At 45.7% G+C, this 18,238-nt stretch overlaps 1 protein-coding gene across 4 annotated transcripts in view; it reads right to left on the bottom strand.

The window, feature by feature from the left end:
* Positions 1 to 18,238, bottom strand: part of arid4b (AT-rich interaction domain 4B) — a 187,036-nt gene that overhangs the window by 63,293 nt on the left and 105,505 nt on the right. For all 4 annotated transcript variants that reach the window (XM_031799895.1, XM_031799894.1, XM_031799896.1 and 1 more), the window contains exons 9-11: positions 15,045 to 15,124; positions 3,969 to 4,045; positions 1,098 to 1,240 (exon numbers count right to left, since the gene is read on the bottom strand). In XM_031799895.1, the coding sequence (XP_031655755.1) occupies positions 1,098 to 1,240; positions 3,969 to 4,045; positions 15,045 to 15,124 (300 nt within the window). The remainder of the gene's footprint in view (positions 1 to 1,097; positions 1,241 to 3,968; positions 4,046 to 15,044; positions 15,125 to 18,238) is intronic.

The following is an 18,238-nucleotide window of genomic DNA, read 5'->3' as shown; positions in this document are numbered from 1 at the left end:
AAGGACACATCTCTCTAATGGCTTAAACTCACTAAGGGACACATCTCTCTAATGGCTTAAACTCACTAAAGGACACATCTCTCTAATGGCTTAAACTCACTAAAGGACACATCTCTCTAATGGCTTAAACTCACTAAAGTACACATCTCTCTAATGGCTTAAACTCACTAAGGGACACATCTCTCTAATGGCTTAAACTCACTAAGGGACACATCTCTCTAATGGCTTAAACTCACTAAAGGACACATCTCTCTAATGGCTTAAACTCACTAAAGGACACATCTCTCTAATGGCTTAAACTCACTAAAGGACACATCTCTCTAATGGCTTAAACTCACTAAAGGACACATCTCTCTAATGGCTTAAACTCACTAAAGGACACATCTCTCTAATGGCTTAAACTCACTAAAGGACACATCTCTCTAATGGCTTAAACTCACTAAAGGACACATCTCTCTAATGGCTTAAACTCACTAAGGGACACATCTCTCTAATGGCTTAAACTCACTAAGGGACACATCTCTCTAATGGCTTAAACTCACTAAGGGACACATCTCTCTAATGGCTTAAACTCACTAAGGGACACATCTCTCTAATGGCTTAAACTCACTAAAGGACACATCTCTCTAATGGCTTAAACTCACTAAGGGTGAGCGTGCGAGGCGTTATTTGATTATTTTAGAATGCATTGTTTTGAATTATAATGACCCAACCCAAGCCGGGCGGGTGGGCGGGTCGTCCACTTTAACGCCTCGCTCAATTTGAAGGTCTCTATTTTAGCGTATTGTCGCTGGTGCTGTAGTCACACAAAACAACATACATGTCATTATTAACTCTTTTCTTGCTCACTTGAATTGAAAAAGAGGTAGCTAACGGTTGAGGATTTACCGTACATGCTAAATCAGACAGACTCATCCACTTAAGGAAACAACCTCGCTATCAGCAAAGATGACTGGAAACATGGACTATCCTTCTAGCATACAGTCACTGCTCTGCCTGTCCTTTCCACCCTCCTCGCTCTGCTTGCTCCGCTCCCCCTCCCCCCGGTGAGTTTCTCGCTTTACTCAGCAGCCAGCAGGTTGATGTGACATGATTACCTCATCCTCCTCTTCGCTGGCCTCTTCCTCCTGTTCTTCCTCCTCCTCATCTTCCTCACTTGTGGAACTCTCGTCTTTCACCTCAGTCCTCCAGGAGCCGGGCACCACCGCCTGATGCACAAACTCCACAGCCGCATCCAGCACTGACACACACACACACACATAGACACACACAATAATTGAAATGCATTCCAGGTGACGACCTCATGAAGCTGGTTGAGAGGATGCCAAGAGTGTGCAAAGCTGTCAGGGCAAAGTGTGTCTACTTTGAAAAATCAAAAACATAAATATATATATATATATATATAAATACACACACTGAACAAAAATATAAACGGAACATGTTGGTCGCATGTTTCACGAGCTGAAATAAAAGATCCCAGAAATGGGACAGACAGACAGACAGACAGACAGACAGACAGACAGACAGACAGACAGACAGACAGACAGACAGAGTAGAGAGAGAGAGAGACAGAGTAGAGAGAGAGAAGAGGGAGAGAGAGAGGGAGAGAGAGTAGAGAGAGAGAAAAGAGAGAGAGAGAAAGAGAGAGAGACGTAGAGAGAAGAGATAGAGAGAGAGAGAGAGAGAGAGAGAGAGAGAGGAGAGGAGAGTAGAGAGAGAGAGAGAGAGAGAGAGAGAGAGAGAGAGAGAGAGAGAGAGAGAGAGAGAGAGATAGAGAGAGAGAGAGAGAGAGAGAGAGAGTTCCTGGCAGCAGGAACCTTTTCAAACAGAACTGGATTCTGAGGTGGCAGCAGACACCTTGCCCCCAGCGGAGCACAGAAAAATGGATTTTATATTTCTTCCTCCCGGCTCTCTCTGCCAGGTCTGAGAGAAGTGACATAAGATCATGCCCTATATTCACAAAGGCTGAATTTATTCAGGCAGCCCAATTATTAGCAAAATATCTGATCTCATTGACCAAAAGGCAAATTAGTGGCAAAAGATCACAATTGGATTGCCTGTGTAAATGTAGCCAAAGCATCTCAGTGCTGATCTCCAATCAGTTTGGTCTTTTAGATAATGAACTAGATGACATGGACAGGAAGTGGGAGATTTGAACAATGAATGTGGATTATCAGTCCTACTCTGACCCTGTGAACACCAAAACCTTATAATAATACAACATATCATGATAAAAGCCATTTAACTGATGCTTCTTTCCAAAGCCAGTTATAGTCATGCATGCATACATTTTACAAATACAGAACCAAAGGGAGTGACATATATAGGGAAGGAGACAAAGGGAGTGACATATATAGGGAAGGAGACAAAGGGAGTGACATATATAGGGAAGGAACCAAAGGGAGTGACATATATAGGGAAGGAGACAAATGGAGTGACATATATAGGGAAGGAACCAAAGGGAGTGACATATATAGGGAAGGAACCAAAGGGAGTGACATATATAGGGAAGGAGACAAATGGAGTGACATATATAGGGAAGGAACCAAAGGGAGTGACATATATAGGGGAGGAACCAAAGGGAGTGACATATATAGGGAAGGAGACAAATGGAGTGACATATATAGGGGAGGAACCAAAGGGAGTGACATATATAGGGAAGGAGACAAAGGGAGTGACATATATAGGGAAGGAGACAAATGGAGTGACATATATAGGGAAGGAACCAAAGGGAGTGACATATATAGGGGAGGAACCAAAGGGAGTGACATATATAGGGAAGGAGACAAATGGAGTGACATATATAGGGAAGGAACCAAAGGGAGTGACATATATAGGGAAGGAACCAAAGGGAGTGACATATATAGGGAAGGAACCAAAGGGAGTGACATATATAGGGAAGGAACCAAAGGGAGTGACATATATAGGGGAGGAACCAAAGGGAGGGACATATATAGGGAAGGAACCAAAGGGAGTGACATATATAGGGAAGGAGACAAAGGGAGTGACATATATAGGGAAGGAACCAAAGGGAGTGACATATATAGGCAAGGAACCAAAGGGAGTGACATATATAGGGAAGGAACCAAAGAGAGTGACATATATAGGGAAGGAACCAAAGGGAGTGACATATATAGGGAAGGAACCAAAGGGAGTGACATATATAGGGAAGGAACCAAAGGGAGTGACATATATAGGGAAGGAGACAAAGAGAGTGACATATATAGGGAAGGAACCAAAGGGAGTGACATATATAGGGAAGGAACCAAGATCTCCTCTAGAGCAGTGAAAGTCCGTGTCAACCAGCAACAGCCCCAAAACATCACTGCTCTAGAGGAGATCTGCATGGAGGAATGGGCCAAAATACCAGCAACAGTGTGTGAAAACCTTGTGAAGACTTACAGAAAACGTTTGACCTCTGTCATTGCCAACAAAGGGTATGTAACAAAGTATTGAGATAAACTTTTGTTATTGACCAAATATTTATTTTCCACCATAATTTGCAAATAAATTCATTAAAGATCCTACAATGTGATTTTCTGGATTTTTTTCCCTCATTTTGTCTGTCATAGTTGAAGTGTACCTATGATGAAAATTACAGGCCTCTCTCATATTTTTAAGTGGGAGAACTTGCACAATTGGTGGCTGACTAAATACTTTTTTGCCCCACTGTATGTGGCCCCAGCGGAAATCAAACCAACAACCCTTGGCATTGCATGCGTCATGCTCTACCGACTGAGCCTCAGGTGGTCCCAGGCGGTTTCTCTATGCTAGAGGACCTCCTTCCTTCTCCTCCCTCCTCTTCCCTCCTCTTCCCTCCTCCTCCTCCTTCCTCCTCTTCCATCCTCCTCCCTCCTCCTCCTTCTCCCTCCCTCCTCCCCCCTCTCCTTCTCCTCCGTCTTCCCTCCCCTCCCTCTCCTTCTCCTCCCTCCCTCCTCCTCCCTCCTCTGTGCAAAGTGTTAACTCACCTGGCTTGAGCCCTGCGTCAGCTTTAGGAGGAGAGTCTGTGTCCATCACCGTTACGTCCTTCCTCAGCACTGTGTTGCTGAAACAAACAGACACACAAACCCCCATCAGTATCCACACAAACCCCCATCAGTATCCACACAAACCCCATCAGTATCCACACAAACCCCCTCAGTATCCACACAAACCCCCTCAGTATCCACACAAACCCCCCTCAGTATCCACACAAACGCCATCAGTATCCACACAAACCCCAATCAGTATCCACACAAACCCCCATCAGTATCCACACAAACCCCCATCAGTATCCACACAAACCCCCCTCAGTATCCACACAAACCCCCATCAGTATCCACACAAACCCCCATCAGTATCCACACAAACCCCCCCTCAGTATCCACACAAACCCCCAAGTGAGGTAGATAATATACAAAGGTGAAATAAACAATAAAAATTAACAGTAAACAATACACATACAGAAGTTTCAAAACAAAGGCATTACAAATGTCATATTATATATATATATATATATACAGTGTTGTAACAATGTACAAATGGTTAAAGTACACAAGGTTGCCCTTTTCTTGTGGCAACCTTGTGGTTGAAGAGGCTCTGCTGTGCCTTCTTCACCACGCTGTCTGTGTGGGTGGACCAATTCAGTTTGTCTTTCCACCTACTGTCCCGTCGATGTGGATGGGGGCTGCTCCCTCTGCTGTTTACTGAAGTCCACGATCATCTCCTTTGTTTTGTTGACGGTGAGTGAGAGGTTGTTTTCCTGACACCAGTGCCCTCACCTTCTCCCTGTAGGCTGTACAGGAGGGGGCTGAGCACACACTCTTGTGGGGCCCCAGTGTTGAGGATCAGCGAAGTGGAGATGTTGTGTCCTACCTTCACCTCAGAAAGTCCAGGACCCACTTGCACAGGGCGGGGTTGAGAGCCAGGGCCTCCGGCTTGATGATGAGCTTGGAGGGTGTTGGATGCTGTAGTCAATGAGCAGCATTCTTACATAGGTAGACCTCTTGTCCAGATGGGATAGGGCAGTGTGTAGTGTGATGCCGATGGCATCGTCTGTGGACCTGTTGGGGCGGAATGCAAACTGTAGTTGGTCTAGGGTGGCAGGTAAGGTAGAGGTGATATGATCCTTGTCTAGTCTCTCAAAGCACTTCATGATCACAAAGTAAGTGCTAGTCATTTAGTTCAGTTACCTTTGCCTTCTTGGGTACAGGAACAATGGTGGACATCTTCAAGCATTTGGGGACAGCAGACTGAAGAGAATGACTACACTGTGTGTATTCAGCCATATTCCCAGACATCTTTCCATGGTTCATGCTTTCAATTTTGCGCGAATGCCGCCATCCAACAATGGTTCCTGGTTAGGGTAGGTTTTAATAGTTACAGTGAGTACAACATCTCTAATACACTTCTTTATAAAAGTGTCCAGTGATGTGTCACCAAGTCAGCGTATAGGTCGATGTTGTTCTCTGAGGCTGACCGGAACATATTCCAGTCCGCGTGATCAAAACTATCTTGAAACTTGGCTTCCGATTGGTCAGACCAGCGTTGACTCGTTCTCGTCACTGGTACATCCTGTTTGAGTTTCTGCCTATAAGACGGTCTGAGCAAGATGGCGTCGTGGTCGGATTTGCCGAAGGGAGGGCGGGGGAGGGCTTTGTATGCATCGCAGTAGTTAGAGTAGCAGTGGTCGAGTGTATTAACCCTGCGCGTAGTGCAATCAATAAGCTGATAGAATTTAGGTTGCCTTGTTCTCAAATTTGCTTTGTTGAAATCTCCAGCTACAATAAATACAGCCTCAGGATGTATGGTTTCCAGTTTGCATACAGTCCAGTGAAGTTCCTTGATGGCCGTCTTGGTGTTTGCTTGAGGGGGTATGTACACAGCTGTGACTATAACAGATAAGAATTCCCTTGGTAGGTAAATTAACTGGCATTTGATTGTAAGGAATTCTAGGTCAGGTGAGCAGAAGGACTTGAGTTCCTGTATGTTGTTATGATTACACCATGAGTCGTTAATCATGAAGAATACACCCTTGCCCTTCCTCTTCCCAGAGAGGTGTTTATCTCTGTCGGCGCAATGCACGGAGAAGCCCGGTGGCTGAACCGATTTCAACAACATATCCCGAGAGAGCCATGTTCCTGTGAAGATTGTTAGTATACTCGGGAGCGTTGGGCAATGTGCACGTCTACAGAGCCTGACCAGGTGGCCGCTTCGTCTGCCCCTTCTGCGGTGCCATTGTTTTGGGTTGACTACTGGAATTAGACCCATTGTCCTTGGGTGGTGGTCCAAACAGAGGATCCTGGTCATATTCCTGCTCGTAATGTTGGTAGGTTGACGTTGCTCTTACATCCAATAGTCCTTCCCTGCTGTATGTAATAACACTTAAGATTTTCTGGGCTAACAGGGTAAGAAATAATACATACAAAACAAAATACTGCACAGTTTCCTAAGGACTAGAAGCGAGGCGACCCTCTCTTTGTCGACGCCATCTTGCGCAAAAAGGATATTAGCTGAAACAGATTGTTCTGTTAACTCCACTGATACAGATGACGTAGCTAATTGATAACTTTTTCATTTTCTGCGCATCTGTAATGTATTATAATAGCACAAACAATATTGATGGTCAACTCAAGGGAACTAGTCCCTGAACTACTAACCCTAAAACTTCTCAAACACAACCAATACAACTCTAAACAGGGCTGTGCAGCCGATTGTAGATATTCATACGAAAATATATTATCTTGTCTGAAAACAGTCATCCACAGACAGTCATCAATAGACAGTCATCAATAGACAGTCATCAATAGACAGTCATCCACAAGCAGTCATCCACAGGCAGTCATCCACAAGCAGTCATCCACAGGCAGTCATCCACAGGCAGTCATCAAAAGACAGTCATCCACAAGCAGTCATCCACAGGCAGTCATCAATAGACAGTCATCCACAGACAGTCATCAATAGACAGTCATCCACAAGCAGTCATCCACAGGCAGTCATGTGGGTGTAATATAGGTGCTCAGCAAATAAGGTCAAGTTTGTGGATTGAGTCAGTATCTTTTACACAGAGGAACCTGGCAACCCCAAATCTGTCCCAGTTACTTTTATACAGAGTAACCTAGCAACCCCAAATCTGTCCCAGTTACTTTTACACAGAGTAACCTAGCAACCCCAAATCTGTCCCAGTTACTTTTACACAGAGTAACCTAGCAACCCCAAATCTGTCCCAGTTACTTTTACACAGAGTAACCTAGCAACCCCAAATCTGTCACAGTTACTTTTACACAGAGGAACCTAGCAACCCCAAATCTGTCACAGTTACTTTTACACAGAGGAACCTGGCAACCCAAATCTGTCCCAGTTATTTTTACACAGAGGAACCTGGCAACCCAAATCTGTCCCAGTTATTTTTACACAGAGGAACTTGGCAACCCAAATTTGTCCCAGTTACTTTTACACAGAGGAACCTAGCAACCCAAATCTGTCCCAGTTACTTTTACACAGAGGAACCTGGCAACCCAAATCTGTCCCAGTTACTTTTACACAGAGGAACCTGGCAACCCAAATCTGTACCAGTTACTTTCACACAGAGGAACCTGGCAACCCAAATCTGTCCCAGTTTATATAACACAGAGTAACCTAGCAACCCAAATCTGTCCCAGTTTATATTACACAGAGTAACCTAGCAACCCGAATCTGTCCCAGTTTCTATTACACAGAGTAACCTAGCAACCCAAATCTGTCCCAGTTTCTATTGCACAGAGGATTCTGGAAACTCAAATATCCCAGTTTCTATTACACAGAGAAACCAAGCAACCCAAATCTGTCCCAGTTACTTTTACACAGAGGAACCTGGCAACCCAAATCTGTCCCAGTTACTTTTACACAGAGGAACCTAGCAACCCAAATCTGTCCCAGTTACTTTTACACTGAGGAACCTGGCAACCCAAATATGTCCCAGTTTCTTTTACACTGAGGAACCTGGCAACCCAAATATGTCCCAGTTTCTTTTACACTGAGGAACCTGGCAACCCAAATATGTCCCAGTTTCTTTTACACAGAGTAACCTGGCAACCCAAATCGATGAGACAAGATAGTAGCTACTAACAATGGGATACCATGAAATTGGGGAGAAAAAGGGGTAAAATTGAAAAAAAAATAATAATAAAAAATACATCAAAGTCAACCTATGACCAGATATAGTCTAATCCACAGTGGGCAGGAATGAGGTTGACCTGTGTTGTGGTTGTTAGACACATTGAGTGTTTTTCCTTCCCACACAGGGTCAACTTAAACATTATCCTGCAGTTGAATCCCTCCCCCAGAGGAGGCTGTCCTTACCGTATGCTTCCCAGCTGAAAACAGTGTGTGCATACACTACCGTTCAGTAGTTTGGGGTCACTTAGAAATCTCCTTGTTTTTGAAAGAAAAATTTAAAAAATGGTCCATTAAAATAACATCAAATTGATCAGAAATAGTGTAGACATTGTTAATGCTGTAAATGACTACTGTAGCTGGAAACGGCTGATTCTTTATGGAATATCTACATAGGCGTACAGAGGCCCATTATCAGCAACCATCACTCCTGTGTTCCAATGGCACGTTGTGTTAGCTAATCCAGGTTTATCATTTTAAAAGGCTAATTGATCATTAGAAAACCCTTTTGCATTTATGTTAGCACAGCTGAAACTGTTGTCCTGATTAAAGAAGCAATACAACTGGCCTTTAGACTAGTTGAGTATCTGGAGCATCAGCATTTGTGGATTCGATTAAAGGCTCAAAATGACCAGAAACAAAGACCTTTCTTCTGAAACTCATCCGTCTATTCTTGTTCTGAGAAATGAAGGCTATTCCATGCGAGAATAGCCTTCATTCAGAGGGCCCTGAATGTGTTCTCATTCGGTGAAGTGCTGAGGAGGTGCTCAGACTAGCCAAGTCATAGACTGTTCTCTCGATCAGTGGGACGCTACCGTCCCATCTCGACAACTTCCGTTGAAATTGCAGAACGTGAAATTGAAATGACAGAAATAGTCATATTTAACATACATGAAAATACAAGTGCCATACATCAGTTAAAAGCTTAACTTCTTGTTAATCCAGACGCGTTGTTAGATTTCAAAAAGGCTTTACGGCGAAAGTACACCATGCGATTATCTGAGGACAACGCCCAGCACACAAAAGCATTAAAAACATTTTCCACCCAGGCAGATGCGCCACAAAAGTCAGAAATAGCGATAAAATAAAACACTTACCTTTGAAGATCTTCTTCTGTTGGCACTCCAAAAGGTCCCAGCTACATCACAAATGGTGGTTTTGTTCGATAAAGTCCTTCTTTATATCCCCAAAATCTCAATTTAGCTAGAGCGCTTCAGTCAATAATCCACCGGTTGCCCTCCTTCAAAACGCATACAAAATTAATCCCAAACGTTACCAAAAAACTTCTCCAAACAAGTCAAACAACGTTTATAATCAAACCTCAGGTACCCTAATACGTAAATAAACAATAACATTTACGACGTTATTGTCATTACCGGAGATAAACGACAAAGTACTCGCATTCACCAGAACGCGTAACAAACACTACAGCCTGTTGACATCTAGTGGAAGTCCTAGGAACTACAATCTGGGAGGTTTTCCCTTCATATTAAAAATGACAGCCGTAGGAATCAATGGTGGGCAAAAAAAAAAAATCAAGATGGTTTGTCCTCGAGTTTCCGCCTGCCATATCAGTTCTGTTATACTCACAGACAATATTTTAACAGTTTTAGAAACTTTAGAGTGTTTTCTATCCAAATCTACCATTATATGCATATCCTAGCTTCTGGGCCTGAGTAACAGGCAGTTTACTTCGGGCACGCTTGTCATCCAGCCCAAAGAGGCTAAACAGCTTCTACCCCCAAGCCATAGGACTCCTGAACAGCTAATCAAATGACTACCCAGACGATTTGCACCCCACCCCCCCCACCCACTACGCTGCTGCTACTCTCTGTTATTATCTATGCATAGCCACTTTGACAACCCTACCTGCATGTACATAATTATCTCAATTACCTCGACACCGGCACATTGACTCTGTACCAGTACCCCCTGTATATAGCCTCCACATTGACTCTGTACCAGTACCCCCTGTATATAGCCTCCACATTGACTCTGTACCAGTACCCCCTGTATATAGCCTCCACATTGACTCTGTACCAGTACCCCCTGTATATAGCCTCCACATTGACTCTGTACCAGTATCCCCTGTATATAGCCTCCACATTGACTCTGTACCAGTACCCCCTGTATATAGCCTCCACATTGACTCTGTACCGTAATACCCTGTATATAGCCTCCACATTGACTCTGTACCGTAATACCCTGTATATAGCCTCCACATTGACTCTGTACCGTAATACCCTGTATATAGCCTCCACATTGACTCTGTACCGTAATACCCTGTATATAGCCTCCACATTGACTCTGTACCGTAATACCCTGTATATAGCCTCCACATTGACTCTGTACTGGTACCCCCTGTATATAGCCTCCACATTGACTATGTACTAGTACCCCCTGTATATAGCCTCCACATGGACTCTGTACTGGTACCCCCTGTATATAGCCTCCACATTGACTCTGTACCAGTACCCCCTGTATATAGCCTCCACATTGACTCTGTACCAGTACCCCCTGTATATAGCCTCCACATTGACTCTGTACCGTAACACCCTGTATATAGCCTCCACATTGACTCTGTACCAGTACCTCCTGTATATAGCCTTCACATTGACTCTGTACCAGTACACCCTGTATATAGCCTCCACATTGACTCTGTACCAGTACCTCCTGTATATAGCCTCCACATTGACTCTGTACCAGTACACCCTGTATATAGCCTCCACATTGACTCTGTACCAGTACCTCCTGTATATAGCCTCCACATTGACTCTGTACCAGTACACCCTGTATATAGCCTCCACATTGACTCTGTACCAGTACACCCTGTATATAGCCTCCACATTGACTCTGTACCAGTACCTCCTGTATATAGCCTCCACATTGACTCTGTACCAGTACCCCCTGTATATAGCCTCCACATTGACTCTGTACCAGTACCCCCTGTATATAGCCTCCACATTGACTCTGTACCAGTACCCCCTGTATATAGCCTCCACATTGACTCTGTACCAGTACCCCCTGTATATAGCCTCCACATTGACTCTGTACCAGTACCCCCTGTATATAGCCTCCATATTGACTCTGTACCAGTACCCCCTGTATATAACCTCCACATTGACTCTGTACCAGTACCCCCTGTATATAGCCTCCACATTGACTCTGTACCAGTACCCCCTGTATATAACCTCCACATTGACTCTGTACCAGTACACCCTGTATATAGCCTCCACATTGACTCTGTACCGTAACACCCTGTATATAGCCTCCACATTGACTCTGTACTGGTACCCCCTGTATATAGCCTCCACATTGACTCTGTACCAGTACCCCCTGTATATAACCTCCACATTGACTCTGTACCAGTACCCCCTGTATATAGCCTCCACATTGACTCTGTACTGGTACCCCCCTGTATATAGCCTCCACATTGACTCTGTACCAGTACCCCCTGTATATAGCCTCCACATTGACTCTGTACCAGTACCCCCTGTATATAGCCTCCACATTGACTCTGTACCAGTACCCCCTGTATATAGCCCTGCTGTTGTTATTTACTTGTTATTTGCTCTTTAATTATTTGTTTTTCTTATCTCTTACCTTTTTTTAGGTATTATCTTAAAACTGCATTGTTGGTTAAGGGCTTGTAAGTAAGCATTTTACTGTAAGGTCTACTACACCTGTTGTAGTCAGCATTTCACTGTAAGGTCTACTACACCTGTTGTATTCAGCATTTTACTGTAAGGTCTACTACACCTGTTGTATTCAGCATTTCACTGTAAGGTCTACTACACCTGTTGTATTCAGCATTTCACTGTAAGGTCTACTACACCTGTTGTATTCAGCATTTCACTGTAAGGTCTACTACACCTGTTGTATTCAGCATTTTACTGTAAGGTCTACTACACCTGTTGTATTCAGCATTTCACTGTAAGGTCTACTACACCTGTTGTATTCAGCATTTCACTGTGAGGTCTACTACACCTGTTGTATTCAGCATTTCACTGTAAGGTCTACTACACCTGTTGTATTCAGCATTTCACTGTAAGGTCTACTACACCTGTTGTATTCAGCATTTCACTGTGAGGTCTACTATACCTGTTGTATTCAGCATTTCACTGTGAGGTCTACTACACCTGTTGTATTCAGCATTTCACTGTGAGGTCTACTACACCTGTTGTATTCAGCATTTCACTGTAAGGTCTACTACACCTGTTGTATTCAGCATTTCACTGTAAGGTCTACTACACCTGTTGTATTCAGCATTTCACTGTAAGGTCTACTACACCTGTTGTATTCAGCATTTCACTGTAAGGTCTACTACACCTGTTGTATTCAGCATTTCACTGTAAGGTCTACTACACCTGTTGTATTCAGCATTTCACTGTGAGGTCTACTATACCTGTTGTATTCAGCATTTCACTGTAAGGTCTACTACACCTGTTGTATTCAGCATTTCACTGTAAGGTCTACTACACCTGTTGTATTCAGCATTTCACTGTGAGGTCTACTATACCTGTTGTATTCAGCATTTCACTGTAAGGTCTACTACACCTGTTGTATTCAGCATTTCACTGTAAGGTCTACTACACCTGTTGTATTCAGCATTTCACTGTAAGGTCTACTACACCTGTTGTATTCAGCATTTCACAGTAAGGTCTACTACACCTGTTGTATTCAGCATTTCACTGTGAGGTCTACTACACCTGTTGTATTCAGCATTTCACTGTAAGGTCTACTACACCTGTTGTATTCAGCATTTCACTGTAAGGTCTACTACACCTGTTGTATTCAGCATTTCACTGTGAGGTCTACTACACCTGTTGTATTCAGCATTTCACTGTAAGGTCTACTATACCTGTTGTATTCAGCATTTCACTGTGAGGTCTACTACACCTGTTGTATTCAGCATTTCACTGTAAGGTCTACTACACCTGTTGTATTCAGCATTTCACTGTAAGGTCTACTATACCTGTTGTATTCAGCATTTCACTGTGAGGTCTACTACACCTGTTGTATTCAGCATTTCACTGTAAGGTCTACTACACCTGTTGTATTCAGCATTTCACTGTAAGGTCTACTACACCTGTTGTATTCAGCATTTCACTGTAAGGTCTACTACACCTGTTGTATTCAGCATTTCACAGTAAGGTCTACTACACCTGTTGTATTCAGCATTTCACTGTGAGGTCTACTACACCTGTTGTATTCAGCATTTCACTGTAAGGTCTACTACACCTGTTGTATTCAGCATTTCACTGTAAGGTCTACTACACCTGTTGTATTCAGCATTTCACTGTGAGGTCTACTACACCTGTTGTATTCAGCATTTCACTGTAAGGTCTACTATACCTGTTGTATTCAGCATTTCACTGTGAGGTCTACTACACCTGTTGTATTCAGCATTTCACTGTAAGGTCTACTACACCTGTTGTATTCAGCATTTCACTGTAAGGTCTACTACACCTGTTGTATTCAGCATTTCACTGTAAGGTCTACTACACCTGTTGTATTCAGCATTTCACTGTAAGGTCTACAAATAAGATTTGATTTGATCCAGACTCATTGGGAAGAAGAAGTGGGCGTGGCATAACATTTGGTCACAGCAAGAAGTCTGTTGCCAGGCAATAGGAAGTATGCGAACACAGATTTTTACCTCACCGGGCCGAGTTCTGCAGCAAACCAAACCTATGTATGCAGACACTTTAACTAGACCTCCCATCTCTCTCCCTGCGTGGCTGCTAAGTGGGGTCTGTTCAGAGACCTCCCCTCTCTCTCCCTGCGTGGCTGCTAAGTGGGGTCTGTTCAGAGACCTCCCATCTCTCTACCTGCGTGGCTGCTAACTGGGGTCTGTTCAGAGACCTCCCCTCTCTCTGCCTGCGTGGCTGCTAAGTGGGGTCTGTTCAGAGACCTCTCCCTGTTAAGTGGGGTCTGTACAGAGACCTCTCCCTGCTAAGTGGGGTCTGTTCAGAGACCTCCCCTCTCTCTCCCTGCGTGGCTGCTAAGTGGGGTCTGTTCAGAGACCTCCCCTCTCTCTCCCTGCGTGGCTGCTAAGTGGGGTCTGTTCAGAGACCTCTCCTCTCTCTCCCTGCGTGGCTGCTAAGTGGGGTCTGTTCAGAGACCTCTCCTCTCTCTCCCTGCGTGGCTGCTAAGTGGGGTCTGTTCAGAGACCTCCCCTCTCTCTCCCTGCGTGGCTGCTAAGTGGGGTCTGTTCAGAGACCTCTCCTCTCTCTCCCTGCGTGGCTGCTAACTGGGGTCTGTTCAGAGACCTCCCCTCTCTCTGCCTGCGTGGCTGCTAAGTGGGGTCTGTTCAGAGACCTCTCCTCTCTCTCCCTGCGTGGCTGCTAAGTGCGGTCTGTTCAGAGACCTCTCCTCTCTCTCCCTGCGTGGCTGCTAAGTGCGGTCTGTTCAGAGACCTCCCCTCTCTCTCCCTGCGTGGCTGCTAAGCGGGGTCTGTTCAGAGACCTCTCCCTGCGTGGCTGCTAAGTGGGGTCTGTTCAGAGACCTCCCCTCTCTCTCCCTGCGTGGCTGCTAAGTGGGGTCTGTTCAGAGACCTCTCCCTGCGTGGCTGCTAAGTGGGGTCTGTTCAGAGACCTCCCCTCTCTCTCCCTGCGTGGCTGCTAAGTGGGGTCTGTTCAGAGACCTCCCCTCTCTCTCCCTGCGTGGCTGCTAAGTGCGGTCTGTTCAGAGACCTCTCCCTGTTAAGTGGGGTCTGTACAGAGACCTCTCCCTGCTAAGTGGGGTCTGTTCAGAGACCTCTCCCTGCGTGGCTGCTATGTGGGGTCTGTTCAGAGACCTCTCCCTGCGTGGCTGCTAACTGGGGTACTTCCAACAACTCTACAGGTTCATGTTACACATCATTACAATGCAAATAAGTGTTTTATAATGCAGCACTTTAGATTACTCACAATTTGCCATCCTTGAAGGAACGAACGAAGACGGTGTCTTTCTTTATGGTGGCCTCTTCATGGCAGTCTGGGGTGATGACCTGGAGAGGGAGATATAGAGAGATGGATGGATGGTGAGAGAGTGGACAGGGGAGAGATGGATGGATGGTGAGAGAGTGGACAGGGGAGAGATGGATGGATGGTGAGAGAGTGGACAGGGGAGAGATGGATGGATGGTGAGAGAGTGGACAGGGGAGAGATGGATGGATGGTGAGAGAGTGGACAGGGGAGAGATGAAAGGATGGTGAGAGAGTGGACAGGGGAGAGATGAATGGATGGTGAGAGAGTGGACAGGGGAGAGATGGATGGATGGTGAGAGAGTGGACAGGGGAGAGATGGATGGATGGTGAGAGAGTGGACAGGGGAGAGATGGATGGATGGTGAGAGAGTGGACAGGGGAGAGATGGATGGATGGTGAGAGAGTGGACAGGGGAGAGATGGATGGATGGTGAGAGAGTGGACAGGGGAGAGATGGATGGATGGTGAGAGAGTGGACAGGGGAGAGATGGATGGATGGTGAGAGAGTGGACAGTGGAGAGATGGATGGATGGTGAGAGAGTGGACAGGGGAGAGATGGATGGATGGTGAGAGAGTGGACAGGGGAGAGATGGATGGATGGTGAGAGAGTGGACAGGGGAGAGATGGATGGATGGTGAGAGAGTGGACAGGGGAGAGATGGATGGATGGTGAGAGAGTGGACAGGGGAGAGATGGATGGATGGATGGTGAGAGAGTGGACAGGGGAGAGATGGATGGATGGTGAGAGAGTGGACAGGGGAGAGATGGATGGATGGTGAGAGAGTGGACAGGGGAGAGATGGATGGATGGTGAGAGAGTGGACAGGGGAGAGATGGATGGATGGTGAGAGAGTGGACAGGGGAGAGATGGATGGATGGTGAGAGAGTGGACAGGGGAGAGATGGATGGATGGTGAGAGAGTGGACAGGGTAGAGATGGATGGATGGTGAGAGAGTGGACAGGGGCGAGATGGATGGTGAGAGAGTGGACAGGGGAGAGATGGATGGATGGTGAGAGAGTGGACAGGGGAGAGATGGATGGATGGTGAGAGAGTGGACAGGGGAGAGATGGATGGATGGTGAGAGTGGACAGGGGAGAGATGGATGGATGGTGAGAGAGTGGACAGGGGAGAGATGGATGGATGGTGAGAGAGTGGACAGGGGAGAGATGGATGGATGGTGAGAGAGTGAGTCTATGGCTCTTCAGAAATACTGTAGCACTGAGCAAAGTGGACATGGTCGACTGAACTCTCCAATATGTAGTTTCAAAATGAAGACATGAGAGGCTAACAGTTTGCAAAGATGAGCATTTATACGTGAGTAAAGAGACTCGCTGGTCTGCCTTCCAAACACGGACAACCCTCCTACACACACAGGAACAGAGAGCAGTAACAGTGGGAGTCCTAGCTAACAGGCAACACAGTCTAGACTTGAGGAGGTGGTCAAAGATACTCTTTGAAGAGGTAGGGTTTCAGATGTGTTCATTCCACTGCCCATCTCTGTTGATCTGCATCTCTCTCCCTCCATCCATCTCTATCTCTTCACCTCTCTTCCTCCATCCACCTCTCTTCCTCCACCTCTTCACCTCTCTTCCTCCATCCACCTCTCTTCCTCCACCTCTTCACCTCTCTCCCTCCATCCATCTCTATCTCTTCACCTCTCTTCCTCCATCCACCTCTCTTCCTCCACCTCTTCACCTCTCTTCCTCCATCCACCTCTCTTCCTCCACCTCTTCACCTCTCTCCCTCCATCCATCTCTATCTCTTCACCTCTCTTCCTCCATCCACCTCTCTTCCTCCACCTCTTCACCTCTCTTCCTCCATCCATCTCAGTATTGTACTACGAGGCAGCCCTGTAGCTGTAGTATTGTACTACGAGGCAGCCCTGTAGCTGTAGTATTGTACTACGAGGCAGCCCTGTAGTATTGTACTACGAGGCAGCCCTGTAGTATTGTACTACGAGGCAGCCCTGTAGTATTGTACTACGAGGCAGCACTGTAGTATTGTACTACGAGGCAGCCCTGTAGTATTATACTACGAGGCAGCCCTGTAGCTGTAGTATTATACTACAAAGCAGCCCTGTAGCTGTAGTATTGTACTACGAGGCAGCCCTGTAGCTGTAGTATTATACTACAAAGCAGCCCTGTAGCTGTAGTATTATACTACAAAGCAGCCCTGTAGCTGTAGTATTATACTACAAAGCAGCCCTGTAGCTGTAGTATTGTACTACGAGGCAGCCCTGTAGCTGTAGTATTGTACTACGAGACAGCCCTGTAGCTGTAGTTCCCCACATGGCCAGTAGGACGTGGTAAGGAGCTGGCATGTCAACACACTGCAGCTGCCAACAACAACAAACACAGGGCAGAATCACAAATGGCACTTTATTCCCTACATAGTGAACTAGTTTCAACTAGGGCCCATGAGAATCTGGTTAGAACAGAAGTACTATAACACTATATAGGGAATAAGGTGCCATTGGCCTGCACTCAAGTCAAAAGTAGTGCACTATATAGGGAATAGGGCTCTGGTCTAAAGTAGTGCACTATATAGGGAATAGGGCTCTGGTCTAAAGTAGTGCACTATATAGGGAATAGGCCTCTGGTCTAAAGTAGTGCACTATATAGGGAATAGGGCTCTGGTCAAAAGTAGTGCACTATATAGGGTGGCATAGGGCTCTGGTCTAAAGTAGTGCACTATATAGGGAATAGGGCTCTGGTCTAAAGTAGTGCACTATATAGGGTGGCATAGGGTTCTGGTCTAAAGTAGTGCACTATATAGGGAATAGGGCTCTGGTCTAAAGTGGTGTACTATATAGGGTGGCATAGGGCTCTGGTCTAAAGTAGTGCACTATATAGGGAATAGGGTGCCATTTGGGATGCAGCACCGGGGGGGACCTGCAGACTTCACAGGAATCATTAAAGGGACAGCGTCCTCCTCTCCTCCCAGTGTCTCGGTTCTGCGTGCCTGGGAGAACCACTTACATAGACAAACACTGCTGGGCTGGCGGGCCTGCTGTCACCCTGTCTGTGTGTCTGTGTGTGTCTGTGTGTGTCTGTGTGTGTCTGTGTGTGTCTGTGTGTGTCTGTGTGTCTGTGTGTGTCTGTGTGTGTCTGTGTGTCTGTGTGTGTCTGTGTGTCTGTG

The sequence above is a fragment of the Oncorhynchus kisutch genome, linkage group LG20 (assembly GCF_002021735.2).
Source record: "Oncorhynchus kisutch isolate 150728-3 linkage group LG20, Okis_V2, whole genome shotgun sequence".
NCBI lineage: Eukaryota > Metazoa > Chordata > Actinopteri > Salmoniformes > Salmonidae > Oncorhynchus > Oncorhynchus kisutch.
Note: the sequence above shows the minus strand (reverse complement) of the source record. Positions and strands in the feature narration are given on the sequence as shown.